At 38.9% G+C, this 27,003-nt stretch overlaps 6 protein-coding genes across 7 annotated transcripts; 4 read left to right on the top strand and 2 right to left on the bottom strand.

The window, feature by feature from the left end:
* The first annotated feature begins 2,723 nt into the window (after positions 1-2,723).
* Positions 2,724-6,328, top strand: LOC137712499 (ribulose-phosphate 3-epimerase, chloroplastic). The gene is made up of 10 exons (XM_068451574.2): positions 2,724-3,113; positions 3,524-3,638; positions 3,850-3,990; positions 4,076-4,189; positions 4,524-4,602; positions 5,166-5,275; positions 5,385-5,441; positions 5,645-5,714; positions 5,809-5,917; positions 6,150-6,328. The coding sequence occupies exons 1-9, from the start codon at positions 2,995-2,997 to the stop codon at positions 5,856-5,858; spliced, it is 855 nt and encodes a 284-aa protein (XP_068307675.2). The 5' UTR covers positions 2,724-2,994; the 3' UTR covers positions 5,859-5,917; positions 6,150-6,328.
* A 325-nt stretch (positions 6,329-6,653) lies between these two features.
* LOC137712500 (NEP1-interacting protein-like 2) lies at positions 6,654-8,998 on the bottom strand. 2 transcript variants are annotated; one of them, XM_068451576.2, is made up of 5 exons: positions 8,691-8,998; positions 8,149-8,327; positions 7,803-7,883; positions 7,299-7,445; positions 6,654-7,023 (listed from the first exon to the last, which is right to left on the bottom strand). In XM_068451576.2, the coding sequence occupies exons 1-5, from the start codon at positions 8,917-8,919 to the stop codon at positions 6,901-6,903; spliced, it is 759 nt and encodes a 252-aa protein (XP_068307677.1). In that variant the 5' UTR covers positions 8,920-8,998; the 3' UTR covers positions 6,654-6,900. The 2 variants fall into 2 exon arrangements, with proteins under 2 accessions (XP_068307677.1, XP_068307676.1); XM_068451575.2 differs by having other exon boundaries at positions 7,299-7,448; positions 8,691-8,959.
* Positions 8,999-13,094: 4,096 nt separating this feature from the next.
* Positions 13,095-15,015, bottom strand: LOC137712392 (putative pentatricopeptide repeat-containing protein At1g74400). The gene has a single exon (XM_068451479.2). It carries the CDS (start codon positions 14,773-14,775, stop codon positions 13,198-13,200), a length of 1,578 nt encoding a protein of 525 aa, XP_068307580.1. The 5' UTR covers positions 14,776-15,015; the 3' UTR covers positions 13,095-13,197.
* A 1,497-nt stretch (positions 15,016-16,512) lies between these two features.
* LOC137713586 (protein NEN1) lies at positions 16,513-19,197 on the top strand. The gene is made up of 6 exons (XM_068452901.2): positions 16,513-16,916; positions 17,214-17,371; positions 17,581-17,627; positions 17,720-17,783; positions 18,107-18,699; positions 18,830-19,197. The coding sequence occupies exons 1-6, from the start codon at positions 16,634-16,636 to the stop codon at positions 19,032-19,034; spliced, it is 1,350 nt and encodes a 449-aa protein (XP_068309002.1). The 5' UTR covers positions 16,513-16,633; the 3' UTR covers positions 19,035-19,197.
* A 1,723-nt stretch (positions 19,198-20,920) lies between these two features.
* LOC137713302 (protein NEN1) lies at positions 20,921-23,826 on the top strand. The gene is made up of 6 exons (XM_068452587.2): positions 20,921-21,355; positions 21,696-21,853; positions 22,048-22,094; positions 22,187-22,250; positions 22,588-23,297; positions 23,443-23,826. Exons 1-6 carry the CDS (start codon positions 21,073-21,075, stop codon positions 23,675-23,677), a joined length of 1,497 nt encoding a protein of 498 aa, XP_068308688.2. The 5' UTR covers positions 20,921-21,072; the 3' UTR covers positions 23,678-23,826.
* Positions 23,827-24,518: 692 nt separating this feature from the next.
* LOC148691085 (two-component response regulator-like APRR1) lies at positions 24,519-26,952 on the top strand. The gene is made up of 4 exons (XM_088684189.1): positions 24,519-25,606; positions 25,742-25,903; positions 26,263-26,402; positions 26,545-26,952. Exons 1-4 carry the CDS (start codon positions 25,432-25,434, stop codon positions 26,677-26,679), a joined length of 612 nt encoding a protein of 203 aa, XP_088540315.1. The 5' UTR covers positions 24,519-25,431; the 3' UTR covers positions 26,680-26,952.
* Positions 26,953-27,003: the final 51 nt, after the last annotated feature.

The following is a 27,003-nucleotide window of genomic DNA, read 5'->3' as shown; positions in this document are numbered from 1 at the left end:
TCTCTGAAAGAAATAAAATTCTCACCGCATAATTAACCAAACTTTATTTGCAACATAAAAATTGATCATAATTTTGATCCTGCTATTTATTTTTAGGTACACAAAGTTCGCTTTGGTGCCTCTACAAACTCTTCTTCTCTGTCGTCTAAGACCAGGACGACGTTCATGGACACGTTTCTAGCCTGCAAAAAGGAAATGACCACCGCCAGCTCGGGTCATGTACCGTACATTGTGTGCATGTATAGGTTTTTACAACATTGCTTCAGCCGTACATTGTGTGCATAGAACTAACTGATCGGTCTCGGTTGTGATTGTGCAGCCATGCCTTGTGCTGCAGTGGATTATATATCACTTGCTCTTTTTAGTGGGGAGGAAGCGCAGAAGAGGGAGTCTATCCTCTCTAACTAAATCTAAAGAGGCTAGAATATTTCTACTGATAGAGCTTTCAAATCTGCAAGACCCTTCAAACAATTGAGCAGAAAAGTTTCAAGCCTTGTATATTTATTTATTCAATAACTATAAGTTTACTTTTTGTAATTGATGGTTTTTAGTAAGTTGCAGGCAATTTTTCTTCAACTGTGGCAGTGTTTAGGTGTGGATATAGAGAAAGAAAATTGGTATCTGATAGAAAATGCTGGTTTACTCCCCCTTAATTAGAAGATAAATGCTACGATAATTGAACGTTAAAACCCCACTTCTATTGAATCATAAACTTATTTCAGTACAATCACGTTACTGTTGTTATATAGATGTTATGGGGGGCAAGCAGCTTTGATGTTGCATTATTTGTTCGAGCGGGGGGCTCGGATGCTTAATGTGGCAGTTGGTCGTGCAGTGTTTCACACACCTTTGCATTTTCTCCTTATCTGCGGTAATAAAACACTAGTTAGTCTTGTATTCACTTACTAACTGGTTAACTTTTGATGTTCATACATATGAGATAGTTAGAGAAAAAAAGCGAGAGAATCGACCAACGATAGAGAGAAAGGAAAAGGTGGTATGTACCATTGGCAAATTTGGCACATCGGTCTGGCGAGCAACCAAATTTGCAGTAGTGAATTGCAGGATCATTCACATCAACATTTTGAAGCTGAGGAGGGCACTGCACCGAGCTGAATGTAGCACATGCATCAGATAGCGATGGGCAAAAGCTAAGGCATCTTTCGTAATAACTATCATCTGCCCTAGTTGTTACTTACCGTTACCATTAAAAAACTTGCTTGAACACTCTTTCTCTCCATTTAAAAAAAAAAAAAAAAGGAGTTTTAACGAAAAACCTACAGTAGTGTTCATTTTAATGAAAAACCACATTTTTACACTAAAATGTCAATTTTGGTACTTTTCACTTTACCCTTTATTTTGTCCTTATCATTAAAACTCAAAAGTTTTCAAGTCCATTTCATTAGTTTTCCTTTAAAAAAATCCTTAATAAATCTTATGAGAACTCTTAAGAGAAAAACTGTTAACTTAAAATATCTTGGCTAAACAAAGGATTAGAGACCATCTTTTATATATCTCATTTTCTAAACCTCTCATTGAGTTATTAGGCAGAAAATTTAATTAGATATATGCAGAGATTTTGTTCATATATAACTCAGAAAAATCTCCTAAGCTAGTAGTATGAAGGGGCAAGAGTTTAACGAAATTCCAATTGAGGAAGATTTCAAAACTAATTACAGATTGTGTTTGCAAGTGAAGTTTAAGTCGTTGCATTCACCAATAGGGGTGGATTTTTTTGTCAAATTACCGTGTCAACTGAATTGCCAACCGTACCATACTAATTTTGCGCCAAACTTTTTGTGTCAATCGGTAATGGCACGGTAATGTACCGAACCGAAATTTTTTGGTATGGTATTGGTATTGGTATTTGATACCATTACCATGGTATGGTACTACCATACCGTACCAAAAAATATATATTTTAATGTTTAGGACAAGAAGTTTATATATAAAATAATATATATTTAATGAGTGTCAATTACATGAAATCTACTGGGATTTGTGTTGGTGTGCTGCTGCCTGAGCTTTTTACTATGTGCTTCTTGCCTGCAGTTTTTTACTGCTTGTGCTTGCTACCTACTGGCTTCAAGTATGATTAAATCATCTGAAAGGTATGAATTAGTTACAGAGTCGATGAAAAAAATTGAAAAAAGTGGGCCTTGAATTGGGTTGATGAAAATTTTGTTTTCTTCAGATTTTGGCCTAAAACACTAGTCCAAAATAAAATGGTAATTATCATTATCATACGGAAAGTTTTTTTATAATACCAAAAGTTTAGCACGATAATGGTAATCGATTTTGCAAACCAAAAATTTGGTGTGGTAATTGTTTGGTATGGTAACCGTAACAAAACCACCCTATTCACCTAACCATTGCCAAATATACCAAGCTTGAAAGTTTTCTCCTCATTTGATTCAAGGGTTGCCTGTTTTTAGTTTCTTCCATTTTCAAGTCTTTATCCCGTTTGATACCGTCGCTGGAGTTTAGACATGAATAATTGAATTTAAGTCAGTCTTATAGAATCTAACCCCTCTACAAAGAATTTGTAAGACACAATACGTTATTGTTATTCAATTTCGTATTTCCAATCTTAACACTCATAAATTCGTTAAACATTAGCCAACACATTAACTCAATTTAATCAAAATAGTCAAGTACAAACCGAACCGCCAAACGGTTACAAAACAAACTAAGAAAAAGAGTGAACTAAACCGTGTTTGCCCACTCGCAAGTTTACACAATCACAAGCAAAGCACGAAAGAGCGCCAACCATTTCAGATAAGAAAATCCCAACATAAAACTGCGAGGACGACACGTGTCGGCCGCACGTTTTTTCTTCCTAAATTTCTCCGAGATTTTCCGATCCTCTCTGCAGAAGGATTGGTGGGAAGTAAATTGAAGACAGAAAAGAAAAAAAGACCGAACCGTTCTCTCTCACTACGCCGTCGAACTGACCGTTGAAGCCAGAGAGACAGAGATTCAGACGTGGTAAACATGTCGGCTGCTTCACTTTGTTCGTCAACTCTCAAGTCCCAGCAGATCAGCGGACTCGGGGGAGGTCTTAAGCTTCAAAAACCATCTGTTTCTCAACCCAGTTCTCTTACCTTCACAAGGTATTGCTTTTTTGATTTGGTTAACGTTTTTTCGTTTGAATTCCAATTGGGTTTGGTTTTGTTTGTCGGATTATGAAGGCGAGGATAGAAAGATTTGTGCTTTCGGATGAGACCCAGCTGAGGAAAGTAGTATGACGTTAAGAAATTGCTGTTCTTTTAGATTTGCCATTAAGAAGTTTGAGATGGGAATATTTTCGAATGTATTCATTTGATTGTGTTTGTAAAAAGCCGAATTCTTTGCTTGGATTGATGTTCTGGTTATTGAATTTAATGATCTGGTATTTGAATTTTGTGCCTGATGTTTTGTAATTAAGCTTGGCAGAACTTGAAGTGCAAACAATTGAGGGGAAACAGGAAAAGAATGATCATTTCCGTTTCTGATATTGCTTCTGTTATCGTTCCGATTTCAGGAGGAGAAGTAGGACTCTGGTGAAAGCTTCATCTCGGGTTGATAAATTCTCGAAAAGTGATATCATTGTTTCACCATCTATTCTTTCTGCTAACTTTGCCAAGTTGGGAGAGCAGGTTCTTTTCTGTTTTTTTATTCTTTGTCAGCATATATTTCTTTTTCGGTTTCTGGATTGTAGGCGAAAACATGGGTTTTGTAAACCTTGAATTGTTTATCATATGTTTTACTGCAAAAACTTCGTTTAAGAAAGATGTTCATTAGATTTTCCAATGTAGAAATATAAGATTGAAACTCTTAGCATCAGAGTTTGACTCTCACTTTATCTAGGTAAAAGCTGTAGAGTTGGCAGGTTGTGACTGGATTCATGTTGACGTGATGGATGGCCGTTTTGTTCCAAATATTACCATTGGACCTCTTGTGGTTGATGCTTTGCGCCCTGTGACAGACCTTCCTTTGGACGTGCATCTGGTATTTTTCGTTCTGCTGGTTTTGATATCTATTAGATACGCTTTGAATAAAAAGCAATGGCTAATGTGAAATTGAAGCGGTGCAGATGATCGTGGAGCCTGAGCAGCGAGTGCCAGATTTTATCAAAGCTGGAGCAGACATAGTCAGTGTTCATGCTGAACAATCTTCCACCATCCATTTGCACCGTTCAGTTAATCTGGTAAGGTTTCCCTCGTATCCTTGTGATTGCATACTTGTTAAAGAACTGATGTAGCTGCATTACTGTTCTGAATTTGGTTAGTGTTATCTTGTCTCTTCTTCGAGTTCATGGGATGTAATATTCCAGTGGGTTGTGAGAAGTGAAGAAGTATGATATACATAGATGGTAAATCGAAGCTAGGGCTACAAGCCTACACGGTCCAATTTAGTTGTTTTTCTTTTTTTAATAGAATGCATTTAAGCGTATCCCTGCAATCGTGAAAGTTTTACCAGAAAAGAATATGGTTTGTACCACGAAATCATTTTAGTAATCCTATACTTTCGCTGTAATTCAGATAAAGAGTCTGGGAGCTAAAGCTGGAGTTGTGCTCAACCCTGGTACCCCTCTATCGGCAATTGAGTATATCCTCGATGGTGAGTTTCTCTTTTGGATATAATACACGTTCTGATTCTTTTTGGGGATATAATCGTGGGGGTGCTTTATAAAATTGATTCTTAATGATATTACATGGTCAAGGCTCGTTCCCCTATGTGGTGTATTTTGCTTGTATGAGATCACGAATGGTTTCGTACCTAGCCTACCCGAGAGACTAAGCTCCAAACAGCTGAAGTAGTAATAAAAAAGGTGAAGAAAATCTGAATAGTAAGACTGCAAAAGGATTCGAACTTATAGTTTGTAGGGAGGGTATTGATTCTTAACGATATTGACAGGCGAGGAGTTTGACAGAAATTGAGCAGAAACTACTTGTTCTAGTACAGCTATTGTAGATAAGTAAATGTCGCATAAAGGCAAACTTATATTCGAAATTCTGCCAGAATACTCCTCCTGTTCTCAGTCAATTTTGCATTTTACATGATGAGCGAATGCATGGGAAGGGAGAGTACAATAAGAAAAGACGATTGTTGCTCATTATTAACTCATCTGATATATAATATGGTGAAACGGGGTGATATTGATTTTCTTTTTCATGATTCAGTGGTTGATCTGGTCTTGATTATGTCGGTAAACCCTGGCTTTGGTGGGCAGAGCTTCATAGAAAGCCAAGTGAAGAAAATTGCAGACTTGAGAAGAATATGTGTGGAGAAAGTATAATCCCGATTCACATTGATTTAATCTCTCTCCCGATGTGGGATTCCATTCATACACTTTATGTGAACGCAAAAGGTACTCACAGGTTTGCTTGTTATTACTGCAGGGAGTGAACCCATGGATTGAAGTAGATGGCGGAGTTGGTCCAGCAAATGCATACAAGGTATGTGGACCAAGTTAATGTACGTGTTATAAATAATGTGACGTGTGTCGTGCTGAGAGCTTTCATAGGATGTAACTTAATCGACAAAAAGAACAAATTAGTTGTGTTGACTAATTGAACATGAACACATTTGTTAAGTGTCAAAGTTGTTGCACAATTTCGGATGTAATGAATCCAGTTTCAAATGCTTTCTGTTGTGGCAGGTTATTGAGGCCGGAGCTAATGCTCTTGTTGCTGGTTCTGCTGTCTTTGGAGCAAAAGATTACGCTGAAGGTACAGATCACACAGATCTCAGAACCTATATTGTTAGTCCAGATGAGCTAATCGACTTATATCTTGACATTGGTTTTTATTTGCAATCTTGCAGCTATAAAAGGAATCAAGACCAGCAAAAGGCCTGTAGCAGTTGCAGTGTGAAATGACCTCCAAATGATCGTGTTGTTTTCAAAACGTGAATCCATTTTCGTCGTTGCCATGTAAGCCATCTTCTCACTCATTCGAGTTTCTGACTAAATGAATTTTTCGGAATATGAAAATTTTCAATCTGTGGTGGGATTACTGCATAAGTTGTCTGCTTAAAATTGATCTGGTTGACGGACTTGAATTTCTGCACATGATGCACGGCTCTTTGAAAGTTTGAAGCATGAGTTTGGTTCCGTTCTGAAAATTTTCGTGACTAACCCAGATAAGTTGTCTTCATATCTGCAGACATTTACGTACGGGCTAGGAAGCATACTCATCACATCATCTTCTCCTCCGATGTGCTTTCGGTTCAAGCAACTAAGTCTGCGGTTCGCCTACGATGCGTAGGTTCTGTACCATTTCCCTGGCTATGTATGTAACAGATCATTCCAATCTTAATGAAATGAAACGAATTGTTGATTGAATACTAGTGTCCACGAGAGGTTGTAGCTCAAGTAATTAAGAGGATTATCCTCGCCCTGAAGTCCCGTGCTCGAGTCCTCCCTCCTTTACTTAAGAGGATAACGCTTGCATTAAAACAGACACCAAGAAAAAGATGTTGAGTATATGAAACATCAATTCCGTGTTAGGGAATCTCAAATGGATGGAGCAACAAACAAGGTTGTCATATGGTAGTAATAGAGAAGATACCCTGACCCAACGGAATCAAACACGCGACCTCGCGGTAATCAGACACAAGACCTCGTTCTCGGTTCAATTCAATGAAAGAAAAGGAATATTCATCACACATGCTAAAAGATTCAGTCTCTTTACTATATTTCTGAAATTTTCTTGGTCAATATTCTTATCGACATGGTTCAATATCCACTGCATCTCTAAAGGGTGCGTATACATAAAACGGAACATCTTCAATACATCACCACAAACCAAGCTATATACAGTTTTCACAAATCCAAATACGAATTTACATAATCACTAAGGGGATAAAAACTTTACTTTGTAACTCCTTTGTGATAAAAATCAACCTGTGTTTTGTTCACACATCTCGTCGGCATAGAGGGCACAAAGCGTGTCTGCTGAGCCACTTGTCCACGCACGCCAAGTGAAACGTATGCTGACACAGGGGCAGCGTCCTCACAATTTCTCCTACTTCAACATCCTGCAGAAACCACATTGTTGTTGTTAAGATTCAGATAGTGCCCTTTTCAGTTAATAAGAAGTGAATTACATTGACTATACGTGCGTAAGGAAACTGAGCTGTTCGTACCTTGATGATAAATACAGAGACATACAAAATTAAGATTTAAGTATCGATTAATCAGTTACCATAGTTTAATCTTCCAAATATGAGAATATCTCTACTGTCGTTGCCGCAAAACTGCTTGCAAACTATAATAGACAAAAAGTTCAAGTCATCTTAGAAAGAGTTATAACCTGCAAACATATCGTACAGCAGCAACCCCGAGCTGCCTTGGTATCCTCCGAAACTACATGAGATGGTAGTTTGTTCATAACATTCCTTGACAACCCCCTGGTTTCAGCTCCTCCATAGACATTATGGTTAAGATCAGCAAGGGGAACCTGCTAATTCCAGCTTAACAAAATCAGATAAATACCAATTGCGCAAAGGAACATCAGAGTTTTGATCACTAAACATGTTTTTTAACTTTCAAAACAGTCAAATTGGTATACTCGGGGTCAGCGGCTGAGGTTCTGAATTCAACAACTACCGAGCCATATGAAATTGTAGCAATAAAAAGTTTGGGAGGCCAGATGCAATCTGGGAACTAAAAATAACAGCCGCGATAGAAGGGGAAACCCAAAAAACTTGCTAGCATCGAACTAAACTAGACAACTTCTATATGCAGCCACAAAATATATCATCATTCAAATGATATTGCCTTCTAAACATAAGCGAAGGGAAAAAAGAGTGGAAACCTGGTTGGCAAGTCCCACTTCCGGCAGTGCTAAGTTTACCTCCTCGAATCTCCAACAGATAAGCTCCTCTGTAATTTCTGCCTGAATGCAAAGATAGTTAATCGGTCCAACTACTTCCATAAAACCGATAGAAACCACGATGATACAACACTATGCATGTATATCCTTAACCATGCGTCCATCGTTGTATCTTCAGCTTATATACCATATTTTAAAAATCATGGATCATTCAATTTTAACCTAAAAACCGAGATCATGACCGGTTCTTAGCAGGTCAGATTCTCATGAACAGCTACACATGTGAACAAATAAAGAGAAACAGATACCTCAAAGCTTAATAGCTCACCATCAATGAAGATCTCCGAGCGCCAGGCCGGCCTAGACACAGTAAATCGCGCGACGCCTCTAAAAGCTCAACAGACAGTACCGCCCCAGCAACAGCACCCAATCCAGCTCCACGGACAACACCACTATCAGAAGCCTTCCCAGCTAAAGCACCAGCAATACCTCCTGTGAAAAATCCAGCTGCAACAAAAAGGACAATAATGTAAAAATGCATATCAAACCCCATTAATTTAGAAAGAAAAACAGAGTATCAATCACGGGCAGTGATGAATTTATGGGAACAACAACATCAATTATCTAGATATTTAAAATAATTAAATTCCACATTAGATCACTTATAATAAAAAAACAAAAAACAAAAAACAAAAAAAAACTGACGACCAGATAAAAAATTCAACAAAAAATTATTTCAAGAAATTAAAACGCAAACCCTTTAAAAATAACCAAAACCCACAAGCTCAAATCATATTTAATAAACAAAACAAAATTAAAATTGAAAGAGGAAAGCAAGAAAAAATAATAAATAAATGAAAATAAAAATACCAAGAGCAAAAATTAAAACCAGAGCCCCAGCAACGAAGTTGACGATGAGGAGCGGAACGCGTTGAACGACTCCGACTCTTTGGAGCTCTCCGCTCTCCATAACGGCCAAAAAGGGCGTCGGATTGCTCGAAAGTTGGGGGCTTTTTGCTGCTGCTCCAGAAAACCGCTTGTACAAAATAAAGTATAGGTAACAGAAATAATAATAAAGATTAAATATTTGGGATACCATTTATCTGTAATTAATGGATTGGATACCCTAGGACCTAGGTCATGAATCGTGACAGAACAACTTAATCGCAGAATGTGATAATGACGTAGATGGAGGGGCCGTTTCCTTACAAGATAATTCTTTTTGGAATTAATTTGGGTCTCGATGAGGAGTTACTTCTCAATTCACTGACCGATTTCTGAAATTTTATGCTTATAATTGAAATAATTTGTATTGTAATTTATTCTGTAAAGATTATTTTTTGTAAAGTATATCAAATATGAGGTTATTTGGTCATTAAATTTTATAAAAATAGATAGATGAATTTGATAAAAAATTACGAATTGTATATTTATTTGCTACAATTTACTAACTGAACAACTTTAGTTTAAGTTGATTTTGTTTTTTTTTTTTTTTTTGCTGAGATCATCTTAATAGAATAATTTGTAATATAAACCGTTTCAATTATGAACATGAAGTTCTGTAAACTGACCACTGAGTAAACAGTCGCGTGCAATCATTTTCGATAAGCGTTGTCCAAACCTAATACAGGAGCCAAGTTTGTGTGTATTGGTAGCTTTGTCGCTTGGTTTTTTTTTTTTTTTTTTTTAATAAACGATATTATCTACATTAGATTAGTAATAATGTGATTTTGAATCGTTTTTGGCAATAATTGAATCGATTTTACATTATCCGCCCGAGCAATCGAGGTCGTTGAATGAGTAGAATTTTAGACCGTTGAAGAACAAAATGGTTGAAATAATTTTCAATTATTATTGAGAAATAATATTGTGATTTTAATCATAATGTTATCTCTTAGTAATATATTAAATTATTTGAACCTAATATTTGTCTAAATCCCAATTGATTTGAATGATGATGGAATATGAGGATATGCATTAAGGCATGGTATTAGATAACAACATGCAAAGATATTGGGGATACGTTTTGCACATGTGGTATTGCTTTGGCCACGTGACACATGCATAATTAGGACTCCTATGCAAAGTGTTATTTGATGGTAAATGGCATCTCAAGTGATTAGCTGATATTGCAATTAAATTGCATGCATGGTTGCACATGTGTCGTGGGAAGGAAAGCATTATAGTTTGCATTGGGAGTCTTGGTTATGAATGACAGCTTAATGTGATAAAGCAAGGCTACTGATGGAGTTTTGATAATGAGGTAAGAAGCCTAGGTGGGCTAGGCTTCTGATGTGATATGATAAGCCTAGATAGGTTTTTATCTTCTTTGAAAAGTCACAAACAATAATCTAAAGGATATGCTTTGGCTTCTGACACGGATCAATCTAAGGCCCGCGAGTAAGAGTTGCAGTTGGACTCTACGAAATATCATTTAATGCTAAACAAAAAGTACGGATGCTATAAGCCTATAAATACAAAGTCGCAGGCAACATCTAGGGCCCCTCCAATTCAACACACCAACCACCATGCGTAAACTCTCGCTCTACGCAAAACCTCTCAACAACCTTGATATTTTTATTTTCTTTTTTCGCCAACACATCTTCAGTTTGGATAAACAACACTATGAATGCAACTGGTGACATCTTCAGTTTGGATAAACAGCACTGTTGCCGTAGAATCAGCCGACCGCGAAGCACATTCAGTTTGGATAAAGAGCACTATGTCGAGGCCGACTGGTTATCTATCCAAGTCTCAGTCGAGAAGGATTTTCAAATCCTTATTTGCAGAGGTCATCCAAGTTAGCCTCGACGCAGTGCTGTTTATCCAAGTCGGCCTCGACGCGGTGCTGTTTATCCAAACTAAAGGTGTTCCGCGGTCGGCTGATTCTACGGCAACAATGTTGTTTATCTAAACTGAAGATGTCACTGGTTGCCTTCATAGTGCTGTTTATCTAAACTGAAGATGTGTTGGTGGAAAAAGAAAATAAAAATCCCAAGGTTATTGAGAGGTTTCGCATAGAGCGAGAGTTTGCACGTGGCAGTTTGTGTGTTGAATTGGAGGGGCACTAGATGTTGCTTGCGACTCTGTATTTATAGGCTTATAACATCCATACTTTTTTCTTGGCACGTCATGATATTTCGTAGAGTCCAACTGCAACTCTAACTCACAGGCCTTAAATTGATACGTGTCAGAAGCCAAAGCATATCCTTCAGATTATTGTTTGTGATTTTTCAAACAAGATAAAAACCTATCTAGGCTTATCACATCACATCAGAAGCCTAGCCCACCTAGGCTTTTTACCTCATCATCAAAACTCCATCAGCAGCCTTGCTTTATCCCATTAATCTGTCATTCATAACCAAGACTACCAGTGCAAACTATAAAGCTTTCTTTCCCACGACACCTGTGTAACCATGCATGCAATTTAATTGCAATATCAGCTAATCACTTGAGATGCCATCTACCATCAAATACCACTTTGCATAGGAGTCCTAATTATGCATGTGTCACGTGGCCAAAGCAATACCACATATGCAAAATGTATCCCCAATATCTTTGCATGCTGTTATCTGATACCATGCCTTAATGCATATCCCCATATTCCATCATCATTCAAATCAATTGGGATTTAGACAAATATTAGGTTCAAATAATTTAATATATTACTAAGAGGTTGAAATAATTTTCAATTATTATTGAAAAATAATATTGTGATTTTAATCATAATGTTATCTCTTAGTAATATATTAAATTATTTGAACCTAATATTTGTCTAAATCCCAATTGATTTGAATGATGTTGGAATATGGGGATATGCATTAAGGCATGGTATTAGATAACAACATGCAAATATACTGGGGATACGTTTTGCATACGTAGTATTGCTTTGGCCACGTGACACATGCATAATTAGGACTTCTATGCAAAGTGGTATTTGATGGTAGATGGCATCTCAGGTGATTAGCTGATATTGCAAGTAAATTGCATGCATGGTTGCACAGGTGTCGTGGGAAAGAAAACTTTATAGTTTGCATTGGGAGTCTTGGTTATGAATGACAACTTAATGGGATAAAGCAAGGCTACTGATGGAGTTTTGATGATGAGGTAAGAAGCCTAGGTGGGCTAGGCTTCTGATGTGATATGATAAGCCTCGATAGGTTTTTATCTTGTTTGAAAAGTCACAAACAATAATCTAAAGGATAAGCTTTGGCTTCTGACACGGATCAATCTAAGGCCCGCGAGTTAGAGTTGCAGTTGGACTCTACGAAATATCATTTAATGCCAAGCAAAAAGTACGGATGCTATAAGCCTATAAATACAGAGTCGCAGGCAACATCTAGGGCCCCTCCAATTCAGCATACCAACCGCCATGCGCAAACTCTCGCTCTACGCAAAACCTCTCAACAACCTTGGGATTTTACACTATCGGCTCAATTGCTCGAGCCAATAGTGTAAAATCGGGTCCAAATACAAGTGAAGATGAATACTATTAAACTGTAGTACTAAGTGGCCGCTTCATCACTTAGTTGCTTTGCTCGTAAAATCTTGGAGGTTTTTAGGGTATAAATTAATATGATAAGTTGCTATCGAACTTATTATTCATCAGATTTTGATTTAAGATATTTTACCTACAAATCAAGAAAAATAAATAATAGTAGCACAAATTAAATTGAGGTATTTGTCGATTTCTCTTTCGAAATTGTAAGGAGCTGTCAATTTTCCTCCTAAATTTTAATTTTTAACCAATTATCCCCCCTAAACTTTTATAATTGGTCAATTTCTCCCTTGAGCTTTAATTTTGGCCGATAATCCCCCTTAACTTTTATAATTGGTCAATTTCTCCCCTAAAAAGGTAAATTTTCCTCTAATGTGAACAACATATTGTTTTTTTTTTCCTTCTTCTCTTCCGCTAGTTCACTCTGTACACTTTTTGTTTAAATTTTAGGAGGAAGAATAAAGTGGATAGGGAAATTGGCCATTTATAAAAGTTTAGAAGAGGGGGGTAATCGGTTAAAATTAAAATTCAGGGGAGAAATTGGTCAATTATATAAGCTTAGGGGTGGGGTTAATCGGTTAAAATTAAAGTTAGAAAAAAAATTGACATCTTCTTACAAGTTCGGAGGGGAAAGGGGGAGGGGGTGGGGGGAACCGGCCAATCTCAATTAAATTTTACCTAATTTAAAACTTTTTTTAGCACATAGGTTAACAAATAATATTTATGTACTTTGCTATTCTTTATTTATTTTTCATTCAAGAACAAGCATAACGATATATTTAAAGTACCAATAACACCTCAAATTTTTAATGTGTTTCGTGGTTCTTCGGCTAATAAAAAATAGTACTAAAGTTGCATTACAACCTTCGTTTTCTCTCTTTAACACTCTTTTACGCTTGAAAGCTCAGGAGAGTAACCATAAGCTTTCATACTTGCAATCAACTGCCTGAGAATCTCATACATTTCAGTCCTCAAAGGGTGATCATCATCGGCCGAAACGAATTCACTGATGCTCCTTCCCACCTCGATCGAACTGCAACCGGGCGGCCTCCTTTGCTTCATTTGATCTCTAACAACCATCTTCCTATCCCACATGCCTTTGGCCGCATAGATGTTGGACAAAGCAACATCGTCGCCAGCATAAGTAGGCTCTAACTCGAGCAACTTTACCCTTACTTGTGAGCCAAGTTTAATATCTCTGTGGAGGCTGCACGCTCCGAGCAATGTTCTCCACATCACTGCGTTTGAAGGCCCTGTCATCTTCAGGATAAAATCATACGCTTCTTGTAGAAGCCCAGCTCGGCAGAATAGATCCACCATGCAGCCAAAGTGAGCTTCCCGGGGTTTCAAACCGTATACTTGGCTCATGCTTCTGAAATGCCACTTCCCTTCCTCCACCATCCCCGCGTGGCTGCAAGCCATTAAAACTCCTATGAAAGTAACGTCGTTAGGGACAACTACACCGCTTTCGAAATCACCACTCCTCTTGTTCTTCCTGGTGTTTTTACTTGCTTCTTTCATTTGTCCAAAAAGGGTAAGCGCTTCTTCTGCTTGTCCATGCAGTGCATGCCCCACAATCATCGATGTCCAAGTCATAACATCCTTCTCTCGTATCCCATCGAACAATCTCCTCGCCGTTCCAATGTCCCCGCATTTTGCATACATGTTGACAAGAGCATTGTTCAAGCATAAATCTGTATCGAACTCGTACTTATGACAGACATAAGCGTTAATCCACTCTCCCATTTCTAACGCTCCAAGATCAGCGCACGCTGAGAGAGCAACCGTCAATGTAACTTGATCGGGTTCCACATTGTGCATCTGCATCTGCCTGAACAGCTGAAGAGCTTCGTTAGGCTTCTGGTTGTCGACATACGCAGAAACCAAGGTGGTCCAGCAAACTATATTCTTGGAGGGTATTTCATCAAACACTAGGTGTGCATTCCCAACATCACCTGCAGCAGAATACATGTTCATAAGAGATGTTTGGAGGTAAACTATGGATTCAAACCCATACTTAAGCACAAGGGTATGGAATTGCTTTCCCTCGAGCGAGACGGACTTTTGGGTGCAAGCTTTGAGGACAAACAAGAGAGTGTAGCTATCGGTCGTGGCCGGGCTTTTTCGCAGTATGTCTCGAAAGAGCAAGAGAGCTTTGGTAGCGGAGTTGGATTTAAGGTAAGTCTTAAGGGTCTGGTTTGCTTTCGGCGGTTTGAGGTGTGTGTGAAGTTGGGTTTTTGGAAGATGAAAACGCGGAGATGGATTCGCTATCCTTGTTTTGCAGCGGCGGAGTTGAAAAGCTCCACTGCTCCGGTTGAGAATGGTGCTCGTCGAATCGGATACTGGAGAAGACGAACACGAAGAAGAGGAAGAAGAAAGTGGTCTTGAAATGGTGGCAGTGGAAGTGTGGGAGGTGACAACGAGTGTGTGTTTTGTACGGAAGAGCTGCTTCAACATTAGTGATTTTGTTCCTGTTATTTGGGAGACTTTCGTCCCAATAGTCTCGAGTGTTCCAACTTTTATTTTCTTAGTATGAAATAATATTCTTTTGATATCTGCTGCTAGGCTGCTAGGCTGCTAGGCTGCTAGCCGAGTTGGTGCATGATTTATAAATTATTCAGTAATTTCATACTAGTGGTAATTGGCAGTTAGGTTGGAGACTTGTTTTTATAGTTTCGAGCATTTCAATTTTTATTTTCTTAGTATGAAACAATATTCTTTTGATCTCCGCTGCCAACAGTTCTCGTTGGTGATAATCTGTAAATTCATGCGTAAAGCCATATTAATGGCAGCTGACAGTTAGGTATTAGGCGTAAGTCTTTCTGATTTGAGGTTGTGGGTAATACCCTGGCGCTAATGGTGAGAATAACCAATCTCCCACTAAACGTTTTGGAACCTAATATTCTTTTACTAACTGGAGGGAAAATTAAAGAGATTTCAAATACATTTATCTCGTCAAATAACTTAACTCACGTATGTTTAGAGTAAAAGTTAAATTTTTGTTATTTACTGTTTGTCGCAATATAAACATAAAAGAATTAATTGCAATGCAATTGTAACTCAAGTGATTATTAACGCTTATCCTTGCAACAACATTTCTTCACATATCAGATGTTGAGTGTTGATGTAATCAGATAAACTACAAAACTTAAATCGTGACAATTGAGAAAAAAAATTAAATGCGTCGGAAACACGGTCTGGTACACCAAATATAATCATAATTTATTGAAATTTTTTTCATGTTTCCAACCGATTATATTATTACACTTGATGTACCAAGCCGTATTCCCAGCACACTAAAAAATCTTTCGACAATTGAAACTACAATGACAGAAGTGGAACTTCACTCAAATTAGGCATCTTGGTGTTGCTAATCCGTACAGCCAAAACGACGCCGTGGCCTCTTTTATAATGTTATTTCCGTTCCTGGTGCAACAGTTGCGCGGTCAAGTTAGTTACTTATGCTTTCACAAAACAAAGGCTTTTAAATGTCAGTTGAAGCCGTTCCCGCCAACACCACGGCCTCCAGAGCTCTGCAACACCGCCTCTTCTCTCTACTCCAGAGCTGCAACTCGATTAAAAAAACTCACCCAGATTCACACCCAAATAACAATTCACGGACTCACACAAAATAGCTAGGTTCTTGTTCGGATTTTATCGTTCTATGTAGCTTCCGGGTGTCTCCAAAGTTCCAAACCAGACATATCAGATGTGCTTTTCTATGCAGAATAGGAAAAGAGCAAGTCCTCAGCTTTCCTAAGACTTGAATCATTCTTAGCTGCTGAAGGGTATATCAGACGGAAGCTGGAAGGATGCATGAAACGGGAACATCATGCGGAAAAATTGAAACACATTGCAACGTGTGTTAGGTTTGAGACACCGTCACCTTGATGTACCGCTTCTCCCGACAGAAGCATGTCTTCAGCTTTCTTGGTGAGTTTTGTTGGAGTTGATAAAAACCAAAGATAGCTTACCAAGGAAGCAAAAGCCGCATTACATTTGCCCAACGCTTAATATTTTTGGTCAAAATTTAAACACTTTATTAAAGCCAAAGCTACTTTTTTTTGTCCATCTGTGATTGGAGCTGCTGCTAATATTTTTTCACCAGCAAAGTAGTGTTCTTCTTTTTGGTAGCTTACCAAGGAAGCAACCGCATTGTACATCTACTTTAATTTGAACACTTTATAAACGAGTGAGGACTTGGGTTTTGATTTGAACACTTTATAAACGAGTGGGAAATTGGTTTTGATTCGAACACTTTATAATCGAACAGGGACTTAGGGTTTTGATTTGAACACTTGAAGAACAAAAAAAAATGGCCAGTCGGAGCGAGGACCAGTGCGAAATAGCCTTCTTCGACTTGGAGACGACGATGCCGACCCGAACCTGCCAGGACTGCACCATCTTGGAATTCGGGTCGATTCTCGTTTGCCCTAGGAAGCTGGTGGAGCTCGACAGCTACGTTACCCTGGTCCAACCCGCCGACCCCTCCGTCATCAATTCCCTGCCCGACCGCCGCAACGGCATTAACCGCGCCGCCCTCGTCGACGCCCCTTTTTTTAAAGACATCGCCGACAGGGTCTACGACATTCTCCACGGTTAGCTCCTTTCCTTTTGATTTTTGTTTCCTCAGTTTCTAACTCCGTGTTTGGCTGCCGAGAAAATTGAGGGAAAAAATTTGAACTTTTATCTTTAATTTGTATGAGTGAAGTGATAACTAACATGAAGGTTTGATTTTTATGGTTGGTTGTGTTTGGTTGCTGAGAAATGGAAGGAAAATTAGCTGAAACTAAAGTAGTTCAATTTTAATTTTAAAGGGTTGCTTTGGATTTTTCATTTCTGCGGTTGTTGCTGGTGGATAATTTGCAATTTGATTTTGTGGTTGTTGTGTATAGGACGTATATGGGCTGGTCACAACATTCTGGAGTTTGATTGTCCTCGGATTCGGGAGGCTTTCGCGCAGATTGGTCGGGATGCACCAGAACCGAAAGATACAATCGATTCATTGAAATTCTTGAGACAGCCGTTCGGAAGGAGAGCTGGTGACATGAAGGTATTTATTTTCTCTCCATCTGTCAGTAAATGTCACCGGTTAGATTTTGATCCGAATCAATTCTTTAAATTCTCCAAATCCATATTTGAAGGACGAAATGAAACATGTAGTTTTGAGGAGGAGCAGTTGTGCAGTTTCTACGTGTTGATGTATGTTACTTGTGAATGTTATCGTTGATTGATACACACGACACAAATTATTTTGCGCAGATGCAATCTCTTGCAACGTATTTCGGGCTCGGAGACCAGCCACACAGGTTTTTCTGCAAACCTACTTCGAGTTTAAACTAATTACTCTTGCCTTCAATTTGGTTTCCTTGAACTAATCCTTCATGTAATGGTTCGTCAGGAGTTTGGGTGATGTTCGAATGAATCTGGAAGTTCTGAAATGCTGTGCGGCCGTTTTATTCTTGGTAATGATATGATTTTGAAGGAATTGTGAACCCATACATTTATACGAAATTTCATGTGTTGGATTTTTAATGGTAGTGAGGAGCTCACACGCGAGGGGTGCGGTGTTACCATGTTAGAATATAAATCAGTAGTATGTCCTCCTCTTTGTTTGTTTTCAATTTTGAAATATACGAGGAGGCGCGACGTAGACTTAAGACTAGTCTTTCTAAAACAGTACTTGGCTCACGTCCTCAAAGTTAGACCTTTTGAAGCTCAAGTTGAGCTGCTCAACTCAACAAATATATCAATAGTAAGAACTAACTACTGTCTGATCTACTCACAGGAGTCGAGCCTCCCGGACATATTCAAGAAGAATAGTTGGGTTCCTTCAAATGCTAACACAAGAATTTGTAGTGAAAACACCGAACGAGTCTCTAATGTGGTTGAATCTAGCACAGCTCGACCATATGCCTTTTACATGGACCCACTTCGCGATGAAGTGATGCAAGAGCTGAATCAGCCAGACAACGCCATGGTAGAAGTACCTATGCAAAAGTCTGTTGAGAGTTCTTCCCCTATCGCTGCATCGGGGAGTTCCCATGGCACTATGGAGTTTTTACAGCCAGATGAAGTTTCTATTCCTTTTATCCATGCTACCCTTGTTCCGTTGTATAATGGGAGTCAGAGGATAAAGTTGCTACACAAAGATGAAACTTTGCAGCTTTGCTGTAGGCATATGGAATTGCGGTTTGGAATCAAGGGAAAGTATTTTGATCGAGCTGGGCGTCCACAATTGAATATTATTTGTTACGCATCACAAAATTTGTGCAAAGTTCTTGATGCATGTGATGGCATTGTACAAAAGGATTCCGGTAGCAGCTCCGAATGGAAGCCTGCTGTGATCCAAAAGGACCGTACTTATACAGTGAAATTACAGTTAAGTTTTAGCCTCTCACGCACACATGCGCACAAGAAAACACATTATTACTGCAGTCTATTGGCTACTGAGAAAGGAGATTCATCTGATCAGATATGTACTGTTTCTTTGTACAATTTGTTTTTGCAGCATACAGCACACCACAGAGATATATCAAAAAGAGCCTTGGGGTGCAGAGCGGAGGCTCGTCACCAAGTTTGATGCTTCAGAACTTAGCACCCATTTAAAACCGCGGACTTTTATCGATGCATTCTTCTCCTTGGAACCGTATGACTATCAGCAGAGTGGAGGCATTAGGTCGGTGGCAAAGAAATTGATTCTTCTTTCCAATTGATGGAGGAATTTGTATCTCTGATTTCTTTGATGGGGGAAGGGGGAAGTTGCTCTGTAAAATAGTTGTTCAATTTTATAAACAAAAGTGGGAATCAGGGGATGCTGATGGTTGTGACATTTGATTGCAGTATCTCTGATTTATTATTATAGAAATGGTTTTCGCACTTTCTTCGTCTCCTCATGCCCTCCCTTCCCTTCGTCTTAGCCTTTGAATTCAATTAATTGTTATTGTATTATTACACTTGGTGTACGAGCCATGTTTTCGACACATTGAAGAATCTCCGACATTTGAAACTACAATGACTGAAGTGCAACAATTGCGCGGTCAAGTTAGTTACTTATGTTAGCTTAATAAGAACATAGTCAGCGGAATAGAATAATCACAGTACCAAAAGTAACCACTAACCTGAAGAAGACATCTCTTGAAAACTAAGGATCTTCTGCAGCTCTCCTCTCTGAATGCAAAATCGCTCAATGAATGGGATATGAGTTTTCTTTTGTTTTGCGTGATAGAGTGAGCGCAGGGACCCTTGTTTTTATACCGTATACGATGATGATTGATCAGGACTCTTCCCATTATGCAATCCTAATCAATCTAACCTTATCACCGATAAAACCTCACATTCACATCCATTATAAGTGTTTCAACACTATCGTGACTGTCATTGCTGAGACCCCTATTATACAAAATCCTTATCAGCTTACAACCTTAGTTAATTCTAATCTCTTATATCCTCACGTTTCCAAACTAAAGATAATCAAGTGTTCAGCTCTCATTAGAACTTACAACTTATGCTTTCACAAAACAAAGGCTTTTAAATGTCAGTTGAAGCCGTTCCCGCCAACCCCACAGCCCCGAGAGCTCTGCAACAACGCCTCTTCTCTTTACTTCAGATAACAATTCACGGACTCACACAAAAAAGCTACATTCTTGTTCGGAATTTTATCGTTCTATATAGCTTCTGGGTATCTCATTCAAGGACTCACACCAGATGATCAGAGGCCAATCAGACAGAAACGCTGCACATGGAGACGTGTGATAGGTTTGAAAGGTAAATCAGACAGAATCCGGAAGGACTTGCATGAAACGGGAACACCGTGTGAAAAATTAAAAACACGGCGACATGTGATAGGGTTGAGAAACACCGCCACCTTGATGTACCGTTTTTCCAAACAGAAGCATGTCTTCAGCTTTCTTCGGAGCATTTACCCTGTAAAAATAAAACACACTGTAAATTAAATAGATTTACCATTTTACATCTGCCTTCGTCTTCAAGTTTCGTTGGACTTGATCACACAGTAGACGTGGGAGATGGGGACAAGGCTCCGTGTGGGTTTGCTGCTATTAGGGTTTTGTTTGAATCTTTGGTCACACGCCATGGCAAGGAATTATACCTAATATACATTCCCATATTCCTGTCATTCGTGCAGGCAACACAAAGCTTATTGTTGTTCCGTACAAACTACCTCTCGTTCATGCAGTCAAGTCAAAGCTTTTTGTTGTTACGTACAAATCGCATGTACGCAATCTGACGCATATTTATAATCGTCTATACACGTGCTAAATTTTGATTTGTCTGCAAAGAGAAATCACCTATATTCTACACAAAATTCTCTTGAATGTGTGTGATCTTTCAAACTAGGCTTGACAAACCGGTAACCTGATACGAAACGACACGAAAATAATAGTTTTAAGTAAATTCGTTAACAAATCGAATCGTTATCATGCATTAAGAACTTGTTAATTGTTCGTTATCGGATTACCTATGAAAAGCTCAATAAGATATAGTTTGTATAATCAAAATATTAAACATAATAATTTTTTGCATAAATCGTTAACTAACATATTTTAAAAACCCGTCAAGACAACAGAACATATTAGACAAACACGACAAACATCATCCGTTTACCGGGTCTACTTCAATCGGACACAAGACTTTCTCGCGTGGACACTTCTTACATTTGGCCAAGGAAGCAGAAGCCGCATCGTACAACTGCTTTATATAGGAGCGGGGATTTGGACACTTGAATACAAAAAAATGGCGAGTCGGAGCGAGGATCGGTTCGAAATAGCATTCTTCGACGTGGAGACGACGGTGCCGACCCGACCCGGACAGGGCTTCACCATCTTGGAATTCGGTTCGATTCTCGTTTGCCCTAGGAAGCTGGTGGAGCTCGAGAGCTACTCCACCTTGATTCGACCCGCTGACCTCTCCGCCATCAATTCCCTGTCCGTCCGTAGCAACGGCATTACTCGCGACGCCGTCATTGCCGCCCCTTCTTTTCAAGACGTCGCCGATACGGTCTACGACATTCTCCACGGTTAGCTCCTTTCCTTTTAATTTTTGTTTTCTCAGTTTCTAACTCTGTGTTTGGCTGCCGAGAAAATTGAGGAAAATTTTGGACTTTTATCTTTAGTTTTGTACGAATGAATTGATAATTAACGTGAAGGTTTGATTTTTATGGATGATTGTGTGTTTGGTTGCTGAGAAATCGAAGGAAAATTAGCTGAAACTAAACTAGCTCAGTTTTAATTTTTGAGTGTTGCTTTGGATTTGTCATTTCTGTGGTTGTTGTTGGTGGATAATTTGAGATCCATTTTTCGAACGGCATGAAAACTTATTTGATGAGTGAAATTTGATTTTGCGGTTGTCGTGTATAGAACGTATATGGGCTGGTCACAACATTCTGAGGTTTGATTGTTATCGGATTCGGGAGGCTTTCGCACGCATTGGTCGGCCTGCACCAGAACCGAAAGGTACCATTGATTCATTGGCATTGTTGACACAGCGGTTCGGAAGGAGAGCTGGTAACATGAAGGTATTTATTTTCTCTCCATATGATGGTAAATGTTACCGGTTAGATTTTGATCCGAATAAGTTCTTTAAATTAAGGGGCAAAATGAAATATGTGGTTTTGAGGAGGGGGAGCATTTGTGCAGTTTCTAGGTGTTGATGTATGTTACTTGTGAATGTTATCGTTGATACATACATGACACAAATTATTTCGCGCAGATGGCCTCCCTTGCAACCTATTTCGGGCTTGGACAGCAGACACACAGGTATTTCTGCAAACCTACTTCGAGTTTAAACTAATTACTCTTGCCTTCAATTTTGTTTCCTTGAACTAATCTTTTATGTAATGGTTTGTCAGGAGTTTGGATGACGTTCGAATGAATCTTGAAGTGCTGAAGTATTGTGCAACCGTGTTACTCTTGGTAATGATATGATTTTGAAAGGATGGTGAACCCATACGTTCTTGAATAATAAAGCATTTATATGAAATTTCATATGATGGTTTTTTAATGGTAGTGAGGAGCTCAAACGTGAAGGGTAGGGTGTTACCATGTTAGAATATAAATCAATAGTTTTTCCTTCATTTTTTCCCTTTGTTTTTTCAAATTTGAAATGTACGAGGCATAAGACGTAAGACCAGTCTTTCTAAAACAGTACTTGGCTCACATCCTCAAACTTAGACCTTTTGAAACTCAAGTTGAGCTGCTTGCCTCAACAAAATATATCAATAGAACTAACTATAGTCTGATCTACTCACAGGAGTCGAGCCTCCCAGACATATTCACAGAGAATAGTTGGGTTTCTCCAAATGCTACCACAAGAAGTCGTAGTGACGGGAAATCATCTGCTGAGGGGTCTCGCATAAACATGAATACTGAGCACGCAAATCAAATAACAGGGGAGAATCATCCAATAACATCTCTTAGGACTAAAGACACTGAAGAAGTCTCTAATCTGATTGAATCTAGCACCGCTCGACCAGATCCCTTTGACATGGGCCCACTTAACGATGAAGTGATGAAAGAGCTGATTCAGCCAGACATCGCCATGGTAGAAATACCTTTGAAAGAGTCTGTCGAGAGTTCTTCCCCTTTTGCTGCATCGGGGAGTTCCAATGGCACTTTGGACTTTTTGCAGCCTGATGAAATCTCTATTCCTTCTATCTGTGCTTCCCTTGTTCCGTTGTATCGCGGGAGTCAGAGGATAAAGTTGTTACACAAAGATGTAAGTTTGCAGCTTTGCTGTAGGCATATGAAATTGCGGTTTGGAATCAATGGAAAGTTTTTTGATCATGCTGGCCGGCCACGATTGAATATTGTTTGTTACGCATCACAAAATTTGTGCAAAGTTCTTGATGCATGTGATGGCATTGCACAAAAGTTGTCTGTGGATTCCGGTAGCAGCTCCGAATGGAAGCCTGTTGTGATCCGAAAAGAGGGTTTCAATAACTATCCTACAGTGAGATTACAGTAAGTTTTAGTCTCTCTCTCTCTCTCTCTCTTTCTCACACACACACACACACACGAAACACATTATTCCTGCAGTCTATTGGCTACTGAGAAAGAATATTCATCTGATTAGATGTACTTTTTTGTGTATAATTTGTTTTTGCAGCATACAGACAGCAGTATGTGGGGATATTGCAATATACGCCACAGACATATATCAAAAAGAGCCTTCTGGTGCCGAGGAGAGGCTTGTATTCACCAAGTTTGATGCTTCAGCACTTAGCACCCTTTTCAAACCGCAGACTTTTATGGATGCATTCTTCTCCTTGGATCCGTATGACTATCAGCAGAGTGCAGGCATTCGGTTGGTGGCAAAGAAATTGATTCTTCATTCCAATTGATGGATGAATTTGTATCTCCGATTTATTTGATGGGGGAAGTTGCTCTGTAAATATGACATGTAAATATGACAAGTAGATTGACATATTCAGGATGATAGTTGTGACATGTAATTGCAGTCTCTGTTAATTTTAATTCTTTCTTATTAAAATTCTGTGCTACCATATATGTTCTTTGACTATGCACTCTGATCAAATTAACTTATTAGTATGAAGTTATTATTACAGAGATGGTTTTCGCACTTCCCTTTTCTTCTCATATGCTCCTTCCTTTTGTCCTAGCCTTTGAATTCAATAAATCAAAGTAGATCAAACAACTGATCCACCGAGAAAGAGAAAACGAGAGTGTGAAAATCACTACTGTAAACTATTCGAAAAGAAAACTCTTAATAAGTTTGCAACTAATTTGGCAACATTGTCTCTTGTGGCCAAGATGGGTCCCAATTTGAGATTTGCGATTGTGAGCAAGAAAATAGGAAACTGGTACACTAATGAAGCCAAAAATATCCTTTTAATCAAACCTTAAAAATTCATAAGACTTGAGCTCCTCCTTGATCACCAAGTTAATTATGGCTCCTGCATGCCGGGCCTGCCGTGCCATGTTAAAATCATGTGGTTTATATTTGTGAGGATCCAGAATCTTGTCCTTGAGATTTTTCAGTTCGGTAAAGGATGTGATGGATGATAGCAAAACAGAAACGGGGGCAGACATACTCTGTAAGCTTTGGAGTGTTGGTTATTTTCACTTCCAATTTTGGAAGGACAACCTTATCCCAACAACTGACTTGTTTAAGGAACTGTAACAATCTTTAGCAGTTGAAAAAATTTGTGTTAACTAGTTTGACTTATTCTGCAATAGGGATTAGTTTCTGCATGATTGAAGATGGCGGCAGACAGACGGGAGGACAAGCCAAGCCATTGCGGGAGAGAGCACGTGTGCGAGAGGAATAAGAGCCGGTCTCTAGTCCACCGGGCAAGAAGCAGGTAAGAGAGAGCAAGAGTAGCCAATGTTATGATGTTATATTAAGATTATCCCTGCAGGCCCTAATTAAACATGTTTTGCTGAGCATGTGATTGAATTTTTGTTGGTGGCATGTGCTGTGCTTGATATTTTGTCATTTGGTAAAGGATGTGACGGCTACAATGTATTTCATGTCTGATTCTGTAAGATGCATGTACTTCTTCACTTCTTCTCTGGTAATTTCTAGCTATGTCCACATGATGATTGTATATATAGATAGACACAGATCAATACAATGCTCTGCTTCAACGAAAATGGTGTAATTCTGGTTTACTGTAGGTAGCCCTTAATTCCATTTTGATTGTTTCGATCAGATGAATCTCGATTTTGGATTCTGCAACAGAAATACGGTACTCTGCAGATCTGAACATGTGGTGGTTAAGTCTGAAATGGTTCTGCTTCACTTAGTTTAGCTGTTGTAAAGCACGAGACAATGGGGGTTAATCCTTAAAATGGAGAAGGAAATAGGAGCTTAATTTAGAACTCTGAAAAGGTGAGATTTTGCAGTTGGGTAAAATCTGAGACATATATATAGACAATTGTTTACAGAATTTACGATGAGATCCTCAAAAATATCTGGCTGGAGGCTGTGAAACCCGACCAAAAGTTTGGTAGACCAAACCTTTTGTTGGGAAGCTGGTGTATTTGTAGCATGGGAGCGAGTCTGATTGCTGCATTGCATGGATATATGCACTTCTTGAGCCTTTGTGTTTTTTGTGTGCTGGTTTGAATTGCAATGGAGAAAGATAAGCAGATCGATATCGGTAACAGCAGCAGGCAATATGGTGGCAGTAGAGCTAAGAGCAAGAACATGTCCGTGGATCGCAGTAGGGTAAGAATTTTGCTGTGTGATCGCGACGCTGGGAGTTGCGAGGAGGTTTGCACATTGCTGACAACATGTAGTTATCAGGGTACGTACACAAACGTAAATACTAATGTATGCGTGTATATATCAATATGATCAGTCCTTTTTTCTTCTGCATTTTTAATTCAAGTTTCCAATCAATTTTTTTTTTTTTTTTTTGCGTTCCAAACACCTTTGACAGTAATATCAGTTGCCTCGGCCGTGGAAGTGTTGGATGCGCTGAATGCCGAGTGGTCATTCATTGATATCATACTTGCTGCAATTGACCTTCCTATAGAGGCAAGCATGAGCATGCTCAAGTATATAATGCAGGATCTGCATTTCAAACACATTCCGGTTATCAGTAAGCTTTACTTCTTCTTGTTTCGCCAACCTTCTATACAACAGTTTTCTGCACCATATTCTTGTATTTAATAGAAACGATTGCACTCGGTTTTGGTCACTTGGGGAGCAGAAAAGTGAGCAACTCCGAGCAACACTTAATCTAATGGCTCATTATCCCCTATATCTGGTATCCGGTTCCCACTGGAGATCTGACCGCTAATATTATCAGGTGCTCGCAGACGCTCTTTTTTGCTTGCTTTAGAGAGCATCCTACGTAATGCACTATGCACATTATGGAATTCTACGGATACAAACAATATTTGCTTGGAAAACCATGTAAAAAGTGCATCACACTTTGCTAATCTTCTTGTTTTGAAGTGCTGGCGACGCAGGATGAAAGCCGTTTCCTTTTCAATTTCTTAAAATTAGGGGCCACTGATTATCTGGTGAAGCCACTGTGCATTGATCAAATACTAAACTTGTGGATGCACACTTGGAGGCAGAGGAAGCAACCTAAGGTAGGCATCCCTCTTGAGTTTTCGATAAATAAACAAGAAAAACGACCACGAACAAAGAAAGATGTAAACATTTCAACCGTTGTTTGGAACTGAAACCTCATGGAAATGGCAACATTGTGGTAAAATCTTTCCATCTTTTCAGGGGCTGGAGGCGCCACAGAAGAACATTGGTCTGGTGGTTTCTTCTGAAGCAACGATGAACAACATCTTGGTCTTAGATGACACGGAAGAAGAGTTTGCAGAGGATTCAAAGCCAGCTATGTGTATCAAAAAATAAACAGCGGGATCAGAATTATGCTGAGTATTTATATTGCAAATAAAATTTGGTTATCGGGTGAGAATTTCGAACCAAATTGTTGTCGGAAAATAAGCATATGCTCCATAGAGGAAAGGCTTAGGCTCGAAAGTGCTTTTAGAATCTATTCATTCTTGTTTAAATTTGATGGTTGAGGCAAAATCTTGGGTTAAACATGAGATGTAATCAGCACTGAAATTTCCTTATCATCGAATGAGGATCCCGAGAATTCTTCAATAGCATCCGTTTATCGTATATCGTACGGTTATCTATATGTTTATCCTATTAATGAAGCTGGATGTCAGA

Source organism: Pyrus communis, chromosome 14, assembly GCF_041283825.1.
Source record: "Pyrus communis isolate YQ-2024b chromosome 14, ASM4128382v1, whole genome shotgun sequence".
NCBI classification, from domain to species: Eukaryota; Viridiplantae; Streptophyta; class Magnoliopsida; order Rosales; family Rosaceae; genus Pyrus; species Pyrus communis.
Note: the sequence above shows the minus strand (reverse complement) of the source record. Positions and strands in the feature narration are given on the sequence as shown.